Raw genomic sequence first — 10,040 nt, 5'->3', positions numbered from 1 at the left:
AATGCTAAAAAAATATAAAAGATTTTTCTGATGATCCTAATGGGATGTTTTCTAAGCTGAGTCATCCATATTCACTCGGTTCACATGAATCGGTAGGTTCACCTCCCTCACTTTTCTCTGTTCTGTACTTCTCATCCTTATCCTCTCCACCTGACGGCCGCGACCATCAAACATCGTCCTCCCCCTCCATCCATCCACCTCGCACTGTTTCAATCCAAGCCAGATTCGTAATTTGTAATTGCATTGATCACAGCCGTCCGATTAAGATCGGGCGTCTACGAGAGCTTATCCTGGATTCGGGGAGAATCCTGAGTAGATTCCGGGTCCCTGGGAAGGGCTTTTGGCGGGTCAAAATTTTGCCGACGACGGCTTCACTTCCCAATAAAACTTGCATTTAAAAAAAGAGAAAATAAATTTAGAAAAAAGCATATTCGAAGGCATATTTGAATCGGATGAGAAGAAAACCAAAAATAGAAAATAGAAAAGAAAAAAAAAAGAAAAGGGAAAACACGCGACAATGGTTGCGATTCGATAGGGGGAGTAGAGGAGAGGAGAGGAGAGGAGCGGATCGACAAGATTTCCATCATAAATCCACGGTCGCGGAGACGCTACGCTATCCTTCGCCTTCGCCTTCCGCCGCCCTTCTTCCCTTCCTGTTCCATTGGATCTTCTTGAGGAGCTTCCGTTCCCATCGAGCCACAAAGGTTGCATCTTTGTTTTCGTGCACCAACTGATCCGATTAGGGATCTCTCAAAGATTTCAGATCCTTTGTGCACGATGTTCGGTCCGATTTGTTGATGTTGTTCGATTAAATCTCGAAAGCTTCGATTTTTCTTACAGTTCTTGGTTTGCAGATCGAAGCGAGAGGTGGAGGAGAAAGAAATTGGAGTTGGTGGTCTGAGGCTGGGCTTGGCTGTCGACGTCCTCCGACAGCCGGCCCTTCTGTTCTTCCCGGAAGCCCTCGGTTCTCTCGGGTAAGTCGCAGTTCGCTCCTCGACGAGCTTAGCCATCTAATTGGAACGAGAAAGCGACGCGCTTGGTCAATTAATTTCGGCTTCGTGAGGCCTTTGACCAAGAATCCTCCACTTTGACTCCCTTCTCAATCCGTGTTCATCGTGCTTGATTCTAACGCGTGGATGACCTGTTTCCCACAGAGCAGGTCGGTGGTTGCGTCCTCGACGAGCCTGCAAAGAATTGTTTTCCTTTATATTACTTTTCATGCACAGACGCTGAGCCATTTCGCCCCCAATGGCTTCTCTTTACGGAATTCTGCATCGGCCTCTCTCCGCCGCAGCCGCCGTCGCCGTCGCCGCCGTGTCGTCGGCACTGCCGGACCGCGTCTCCTCCCAGCCCAATCGGTCGGACTCCGATGCCACCGCACCTACTCACGTCTTGTTGCCGGAGCCAGAGCCTGCAGCGCGTCGGATGTCCGTTTCCGACATCTCGAGCCTCCCATTCTTGCCCATCGACAGAAAGCGTTCCGCCCATCTCCCAGATTCCGTCTTCGTCTCGCCCCCCTTCCCCATGGCTTCGCCTGCAGTCCTCCTCTCCCCGTATGAGTACGCCAAGCTGGCCAACCCCAAAAAGAAAGACGAATTCCCGCCGGCCATCGCTTCTTCGCCATCGGATGTGATGTACCGCTGGCATCTGCCTGACCCCAATGCTTCTGGGGTTGCCGGGACCGATCACTGCTCGAGAGCAAAGTCCCAGACGGTGGTGATTTTGCTCGGCTGGCTCGGAGCGAAGCAGAGGCATCTGAAGAAGTATGCTGATTGGTACACCTCGAGGGGGTTTCATGTCGTGACCTTCACATTTCCCTTGGCCGATGTAATGAGCTACAAGGTCGGAGGGAAGGTCGAGCAGGATGTCCAGTTGCTAGCAGAGCATCTTGTGGATTGGGTCTCGGAGGAGAACGGGAAGAACTTGGTCTTCCACACTTTCAGTAACACAGGCTGGTTGACGTACGCTCTCTGTCGTCCATCTCCCATTAGCTTTCTTCCTCTTCCTCCGAAGAGAAGTTTGTGGCTAAAATTTGATTGTTATTTGTTGTAGTTATGGAGTATTACTCGAGAAGTTTAGGAAGCAGGATCCATCTGTGATCGGAAAGATCAAGGGATGTGTCGTGGATTCAGCTCCTGTTGCTGCATCCGATCCTCAGGTAAAGGATTTGTTTGGTCTGGAATTCTGATCTATACTTCATTGAATGTTTATCTTTTGCTTTGATGATTTGTTAGTTTTATGTCAGTGGTGTTCATTTCAATTCTAATTTGTGCATTTGTATAATTATATTCAGTGTGATAATTTTCTTTTGTCGTTGTGACATTCCATCATTACCTAAATAATGCTTCTATTGATCTTCTTCCTTTTCCTATCACCATTTCTTTAGTTACACATTGAGGATCTTCATCCTGTATTACTAGCATTGCGTCAAGTCTTTTGACATGATCAAATCTGAGCTTGGCTTTGGTAACAAACCGACATTTATTTGAAAAGGAGAAGAGGGAAAATGAGGAAGTTTAAGAGAAATAAAATGTGTGTTCTGAGCCAAAAACAGAACTAGGGTAAGAAGAAAAAAGATGTGCATGAGTCTGTTCTTTCACATTATTATAATAAATATACTTTCTTTTTTATTCATAGTTGTGGTATTCTTTTGTTCTTCTGATAAGCTCAATTTTCTGCACAAGCAATGTGATTATATTGCACCTTTGGAAGAATTAACCATGGTTTAGTTTTCATACCGTTCCTAATTCTCAAAATCCAGTGCGATAAAAGTTCCAATCTTTGCTTGGTATAGGTCTGGGCTTCAGGTTTTTCTGCTGCTTTCTTGAAAAAGCAGAGTGTAGCAACAAAGGGGATGGTAGGCTCAAATGATTCAGGGAAGGGCATGATGGATACTGGTGATTCAAGCTTGGGACCTAAACCTGCAGTCGCAGAAAGTGCTTTGTTAGTAGTCCTGGAGAAGTTCTTCGAGGTGGTCTTAAACTTACCTGCTATCAACAGGTAGTGTTTACTATCCGTAATCAATTGTCAGTTATTGCTATCTGTCTTTTTCCAAAGTGCTCAATATAACCAGTCTAATATCAGGTAGACTAGTTTTTCGAAACACAAACTAATCTTGCAAGTCCCGGATTTATTTATGAAAAAGCAAGTTGTCTTAAATGTTTTGGAGTTACTCATCAAGAGATAAATCATATAAATGGTGGGTTAGTGTTGTGGAGACATTAGATAAGGTTGGCTGTTAGTTCTGTGTGCTACGATCTTTTTCACTGTAAGACGGTGGAATTCCAATGACGAATAATATGTTTTTGGCAATTCTTACAGGAGATTGTCTGATGTCTTGGATTTACTGACTTCAGAGCAACCCAAATGTCCTCAATTGTATATATATAGCTCTGCTGACCGAGTAATTCCTGCAAAATCGGTGGAATCCTTTGTAGAAGCACAACGGAGAGCCGGGCATGAGGTCAGGGCATGTGATTTCTTGTCATCTCCTCATGTTGATCATTTCAGAAGCCATCCAGGTCTCTACAGTTCTCAGCTTGCCAACTTTCTGGAGGACTGTGTTCTCACCTGTTGCAGGGATTCTTCATAAGACATTTTTTGCATTATATAATACCTTCACATTGATGTTCATTCTTTTCCTGGCTATCAATTTAAATTTGCCAGGCATCATATAATTTGACAGAAAACCATTTTACTCTTTTTTTTTTTTTTTTTTTAAATCATGTGATTACTGTAAAGACATCATCCAATTTAAAGAAGAGATGAAGTATACCTGTTTTCCTTAACTTTGCTTTTGCTTGATCTCTTAAATTGATGCACTGAGTTAGTAATTTGTGTCCATTTACTTATATGGTGAAATGAGTCAGATGACATGAGTCATCTGAAAACCATACATTCTTTCTCAGAGAATTATCTCTGCATCATGAAGCAAAGAAGCTCTGAAAGTGTTTTTGTCACATGCATTTAATCTTCTGTTGCATCAAGATCTATCTTGATTCAAATGAGGACTCTGACATAGTTAGCATTATACTATGATTCTTGTTCTTTTGATGCATGCAGTGGATAAGTTGAGAATATTGAACAAGCTAGATTGAATTATTTGAACTTGTGAAATCCTAGTAATGTCTCAGAGTGGATGAAGTTTAGAATTGGTCAACAAGGTCTATCTGTCTTGAATATTATTTGTTTGATGACTTAGATTATACAAGCTTCGGTCAGATGCTGAACTTAGATTTCTTTGTCAGACTAAACATAGATTTATATGTCTAGCTCATAAGGCAACCGTTTTATGCAAAGACAAAACATTAAAGATCCAGTAGAAGAGCCACTAAAGATTTCCCCTTGAATCCAACTTACTTTTGCCACTTGGTCTCCCACTCAACCTTCGACTCTAGACAAACATGCCATATGGATCAGTTTTTCTGGGTGTACACTCAAAAACCATGTCCCAAACATTCATTGGTCTCTGCATCAGCTCATGACAACAGAGATCATCCAAAGCACCTGGAAGGGACTGGGGAGAGGGAGAGAGAGAGAGAGAGGTTTGGGTTTAAATTGGTCTCAACTTTGGTAAAATATTATCACTCATGTTACTGCCACTTGTTCATTCAACTGTGGTTTATAAAGTTATACCCACAAAAGAAAAAGAGATCCATATTACAATCTCCATACATATAAGACATATATGCTTTTGCATACAAATCTCTATCTGCCAAAACACTATAAAAATCAAGATAACATCAACTCTTGCTTCTTTCCTGCCAAAACCCTTACATGCTTTCTTTCTTCACTAACGATGAAGAAAGTGAAATCACATTCACTGCAGTGAAGCTGAGTCCTAATGGTTAATGTCTTACGTGCTAAATGCATTATCCTTTTCAACATAGAATTAAAAGGTGATTTAGTCCTGCAAAGTTCAACCACAGGCAGAGGGATAGATTCCCAGTTGCAAAGTTCCAGCCTTCAATGATGGCTCTCCAGAAGAGCCACTGAGCGGCAGAAGAAAGCAGTGTTTGAATATACCCAGTCATCCTGGGGAGACGAAATCCCAAGTCCATCCATGACTTTGTCCTCTCTTTGCTTTCAGGGATTCCTCCCTTTGTTCAGTGCCACCACTCCTTGCCCCTCTCGGTGGGCCTCCCCGCGCCCATGGAGGCAACCCAGAGGAGGAGCATGAACCAGACTCGTCAATGACAAAAAGGAAACCGCCGATCGAGTTGCTCCGAGTTTGGTCAAAGGCATCAACACCAAGATGGCATCATCGCATCCACCGCTCGGGCCCTCCTGCAAACTCGTAGCTTTTATTCGAGCAAGAGAACCATACAGAGTAACATGAGATGGTTTAGTTCCTCTTGTAGTTAACAGAGTCTGCAACAAGTAATCAACTCTGCTCTCTCTACTTACTGCTTCGAAGCCACTCGATATGTACATTATACTTGTGGCCTGCGTTCATGCAACCTAAGATACTACGCAGTCTCCAGGATTCATATCTATAGCTTACACAAGTACTTAGCAAGTGTCGGGTCCGAAGCCGACGAATCCATTGGCAGCATCAAACGTTATCTGAATCCCCTCCTGTTGGATGTTGCCCATGATGGAGAGGCCGGACGAGGAGGGTGCAAACGCGAAGCAGAACGTCGCCATGTCGTCCACCGGAATCAAGAAGTTCCGGGCGGGAAGCGTCAGTATCGTGCCGCCGGCGAAGTAGAACGACACCGTCGGCACACGCACGCTCTGGTACCCGAAAAGGCTGTAGCAGGTGTCGAAGATGGACACTCCGGGCGCCCGTGGCAGGCCCGCGGTGGCCGCCCCGAAGGCGTCGCGCAGCGCCGCGTAGGCCGCGTCTGGTAGTCTGGTGACCGCGGTGCCGGTGTCCATGACCACCCCGCCCTCCCCTTCCTCGGTTAGCTGGAACACGTCCTCGAGGACCGGCAGCCGTACCCCCCCGACGCCGAGGCCCAGCAGGCGCACGTAGTAGAAGCTGGGGGCGCGCAGGTTGCGGAGCAGCGGGACCCACACGGCGCCCACCGGGACGGCCGCCGTCCGGCCGAAGACAAGCGAGCCGGTGGGCGCGTCAGAGCCGCGGCTGACGAGGCAGTAGCTGAAGGCGCCGCCGGCCTGGCCGCCGAGCTGGCCTACGAAGGACATGGGCCCCCAGCCCAGGCCCAGAACTCCGGCGGCGCCCACGAAGAGGCCGCGGTTGCTGTGGCCGCACCCGATGGCCACGTCTCGGACGGCGCTCGTCCCGAAGGTCAGCGTCTCCAGCGCCAGGGTGCCCTTCGTGGAGGATCCGTCGCCGTAAGAGACGGCATACCGGCAGTCGCCCGCATGGCACCCGGCCGCCGCAGACGCGCCGGAGAGGAGGAGGCCGCAGATGGGAGAGCCGCACGCGACGCCCGCGAAGGACGCCGACTCCGCCGGGTCGAACACAGGCTCAGACTGCGCATAACACTGCGAGCACGGCCGGCATTGGATCCACACGATGTCGCTGCCGGAGTCGACGACCAAGTACTGGTCCCGCGGCGGCACGCCGACCCCGACGCGGACGAAGTACTCCCCGCTGCCTTCTTCCAGGCCGGAAACCACCTCGGAACCAAAGTCGTCCACATGGTATCTGGCGGTGGATAGGCGGCGCGTAAGGGTGACCACCCGCCGGGAGTCCCTCTCCAAGAGGCGGTCGAGGCGGTGACGATGGCCAGAGAAGTTACGGCCGGGGAGCGCGTCGCGGTGGAACAAGCTCAACGACAGCCTGTTATGGCCGTGGCCGAGTGGGGCGAGCTTCGCGGGACGGTTGCGGGCGCCGAAGGCGAGCTCGTGGGGTTTCACGACGTGAAAGTCGAGTGCGAGAGCCGCAAAGGGAGGCAAGAATAGTAGTTGGAGGACGAAGAAGGATGTCACCACCATCTCTTCCTGTTTAATGTAAGGAGGTGTCTGTGCGAGGAATGAGACTCCAAACGAGAGCGGCTTTTATGCTGTGTTAGTATGTGGGAGTGTGGAGGGATGGGTGGCTTCGAGGATTGGATTCGGTGTGTGTCTAATGGTTTGGGCTTTGCAGTTTCCAACTCGATTTGATGTGTTGTAGCTTTCACTTGGACTGCTTTTTGGCAAAAGCGGAGGATGGATGAGTGTTGGGTCGCTTAAAGCTGTGTGTGACCCACCTACATATGTAATCTTCTTCGTCTTCATCCATCCCTCGATAGGAATCTACACCGGCAATTTTGTTGCACATCTTTGACATTGTTTGTGATGACAGAGGGGTTATACCTTTAGTGATGTTACGGAGTTAGACCATGTCAAGGCGCCAAATCACTTGAACCGAGCAGGTTGAGCACGGTGAGGAGACAAAGCCAAGGACCACAGTCTGCTTTCCTCCTCTAGGATGTACACCACCTGTATGTGGAAAGGCCAATTAATGGCTTCACACTCAGCACGCTCTCATGCAAACAAACAGACGACATAAAGAATACCATGCAAGCATTATGAGACGTGTGCATCAATCAGCAAGAAGATGGGACTTAAAATTCAACATTATTCATGTCACATAAAAAGAATAATGTTTCCCTTGAGAGACTTAAAAATAGAACCAGCAACAAGTCATGCAGGATTGATGAAATGTGTGGGATAATGAAATGGCTTCATACCATGCAAGCATTATGAAATGTGTGCATCAATCAATCAGCAAGAACATGGGCTTAAAATTAAACATTATTCATGTCACATAAAAAAAGAACCAGCAGCAACAAGACATGCATGCAGGAGGATTGATGTAGGAGAACTGGAAGTTTACAATGCATTTTTATTAGGAGTGATGTAGGAGAACAGTGTGCTTGTTGTTTTAATAAGATGATGGGCATGACAGTGATGAAGCTAGAAATGCATGCTTCATTTGTTTACTAGTGAAAACAACTCATGCTGACATTAAACAATTCAATCTTTTTAGGTAAATGAGTGACGTTGGTGGTTAAAAAGCCTAGATCACAAACCTGTGACTGGGTTGGCACCTGAATGATGATTCTTGTTGTTGTCCCTTCCTTATCTGTTGTTTATTTGAAGCTAGGATGAGTGTAGCAGCCACTGTGGAAGTGGGAGGAGTTGGAAGTGATTGAGCACCAAGACTGAATATATGTGAATCCACACAGCAGCAGCAGCAGCAGCATTATTAGCTGCATCATTGTAAAGGCTATCTCCTTTATTAGTTCCTGCAATTGCCCACGTTTGCTCACAAGTCCCTCAGCAATGGAACAGCCACTGCCAACTTCATCATACATTTTTCCTTCGAAAAAATATAACATTCAAAATCAAAGTAACTTCCTCAAGCAAAAAGAGCGAAGCAATTATATAACCATGTTGCGTGAAATAATTCACCTGCATGCATACTTGGTGAAGTATCTGGTGGAGGAGATACTGAGCACAGCAAACCCTCTTCCTTGTTCCTAAGGAAAAATATCACAATGGAAACTTTAGAAAGCTGCTTTCACATTAATAGGAGAAAAGAGCAACTTAATTAACCAAAATAGATTACATTAGTCACCCAACACAACCATCAACACTAAACAACTGAGAGCAGAAAGGATACGACAAGAACAAGATCTAGTGCCACAAGAAAAATGATCACAAAGTGGAGATGTCACCAAGGAGAAGAATGGAGATTGGGAGGCAGTGGGCTGTGCAACAACACTCCAATAATTGAGGCATTAGAACAAGAGAGAGAGAGAGAGCAGCATTTAGTTTTAAACAAGTACAAACTTATCTTCTTGTAAGAGACAGATGTCTCATGAACTAATGCTATCTTACAGCTACTGCTATGCCTATTACCTACACGCTTAAAAAAGATCAGTGATGGAACTTTTGGTTTAGAAGCAGATAGGAGCACCAAGTCTTTGTCAGATGAATCTTTGAGGATCTTTGGAGGAGAATGATGATTAATAAAAGGTTGAGGATGGACAAGTAGCAACCTATAAATGTGTTGCTAAGGAACAAGATTTGACATAGTTATTATAGCCAACAAAAGATTTATGTAGTGAACAATTTAGCATCTTTTTCCTTTCTGGAAGAATGATATTTATGATTGTTTTAATGACATAGGATGATGTGAAAGATGTTGATAAAAAAAGCCTCAGGAATAGCAATTTTTTGAGAACCTGTTATTCCTAACATGAGAATTCAATTACAAATGAAATGAATTATTAAAGCATCGGCTTCCAAAGAGATTCAATAGGTCAAGCATAACAATCAACAGCAAGAATTCAAATTCTAGGGCAACAAGTAGATCTGACCTAGAGTGAAGAGCAAAAAAGGTAAAAAAAATAAAAAATAAAAGAAAAGGTTGACCTGCTTCTTGTGATTGTGTATGGCAACAATGTTCTGCAAAGAATACCTGACATCAACAAAAATCTGTAGATAAACAGCAGCTGCATCGTAACAATGTATATTTAAATAAGCCATGAATTGATTTGGGTGTTGTACAAAGTAATTCCTTCAACACAGCTACGAGCACAGGGTTTTTAGGACCAGTGACTTGCTGGACTGTCAAACCAATTGGGAGATCTGGTGATGTACATATAAGATAACTGCACCTTATCTCAACAAGGCCTCACATGGATGCAAAAGGAAAGCAGATATTGCAAGATCAGTTCATGATGACTGCAATAGTTCATTGGCTGTTCAACCTTCTTTTGTTTTGTTTGCCAACCGAATCTAGAACTTCAGACTACTTCTCCATCATTCATCCAAAATGCAGTTGAAGCAGAGATACTCATTTACATCACTCCATTACATGGAAAGCTTGGCAGTTGAGAAACAAAGATAGATCTCTCCTCTTACTTAACTTCACCCAAGTATACTTCCAATTTGACACAACCTAGCAGTAAGCGAGTTTCTAAAGTGAGGAAATCTCTTTAATTTTGCTGATCTGCAGAAATCTCATAATTTTTTATTGCAAACAAGATAGTTTACTCGAAATGGCAAACTTGCACTATTCAATTTATCATCATTGGCTTGATCCACAGTCTTGCACATACTATTCAATACACTTATTC

General features: G+C 45.2%; 2 protein-coding genes across 4 annotated transcripts; one reads left to right on the top strand and one right to left on the bottom strand.

The window, feature by feature from the left end:
• The first annotated feature begins 493 nt into the window (after positions 1 to 493).
• LOC135617494 (uncharacterized) lies at positions 494 to 3,633 on the top strand. 3 transcript variants are annotated; one of them, XM_065117785.1, is made up of 6 exons: positions 494 to 704; positions 855 to 974; positions 1,160 to 1,961; positions 2,053 to 2,158; positions 2,795 to 3,000; positions 3,322 to 3,633. In XM_065117785.1, exons 3-6 carry the CDS (start codon positions 1,249 to 1,251, stop codon positions 3,590 to 3,592), a joined length of 1,296 nt encoding a protein of 431 aa, XP_064973857.1. In that variant the 5' UTR covers positions 494 to 704; positions 855 to 974; positions 1,160 to 1,248; the 3' UTR covers positions 3,593 to 3,633. The 3 variants fall into 3 exon arrangements, with proteins under 3 accessions (XP_064973857.1, XP_064973855.1, XP_064973856.1); XM_065117783.1 differs by having other exon boundaries at positions 1,155 to 1,961; XM_065117784.1 differs by having other exon boundaries at positions 494 to 1,961.
• A 1,651-nt stretch (positions 3,634 to 5,284) lies between these two features.
• Positions 5,285 to 8,138, bottom strand: LOC103973210 (protein ASPARTIC PROTEASE IN GUARD CELL 2). Its single transcript, XM_009387712.3, has 2 exons — positions 7,986 to 8,138; positions 5,285 to 7,392 (listed from the first exon to the last, which is right to left on the bottom strand). Exon 2 carries the CDS (start codon positions 6,904 to 6,906, stop codon positions 5,512 to 5,514), a length of 1,395 nt encoding a protein of 464 aa, XP_009385987.2. The 5' UTR covers positions 6,907 to 7,392; positions 7,986 to 8,138; the 3' UTR covers positions 5,285 to 5,511.
• Between the last annotated feature and the right edge of the window lie 1,902 nt (positions 8,139 to 10,040).

The sequence above is a fragment of the Musa acuminata genome, chromosome BXJ2-7 (assembly GCF_036884655.1).
Source record: "Musa acuminata AAA Group cultivar baxijiao chromosome BXJ2-7, Cavendish_Baxijiao_AAA, whole genome shotgun sequence".
Lineage (NCBI taxonomy): Eukaryota > Viridiplantae > Streptophyta > Magnoliopsida > Zingiberales > Musaceae > Musa > Musa acuminata.
This window is presented reverse-complemented; position numbering and strand designations above follow the sequence as displayed.

What these genes read in the sequence shown, in the direction of transcription:
- LOC103973210 (XM_009387712.3), bottom strand. Translation starts at nt 6,906, where the DNA reads ATGGTGGTGACATCCTTCTTCGTCCTCCAACTACTATTCTTGCCTCCC.
- LOC135617494 (XM_065117785.1), top strand. Translation starts at nt 1,249, where the DNA reads ATGGCTTCTCTTTACGGAATTCTGCATCGGCCTCTCTCCGCCGCAGCC. An exon ending in AGTAACACAGGCTGGTTGAC is followed by an intron (nt 1,962 to 2,052) that starts GTACGCTCTCTG and finishes TATTTGTTGTAG; the next exon opens with TTATGGAGTATTACTCGAGA. An exon ending in TTGCTGCATCCGATCCTCAG is followed by an intron (nt 2,159 to 2,794) that starts GTAAAGGATTTG and finishes TGCTTGGTATAG; the next exon opens with GTCTGGGCTTCAGGTTTTTC.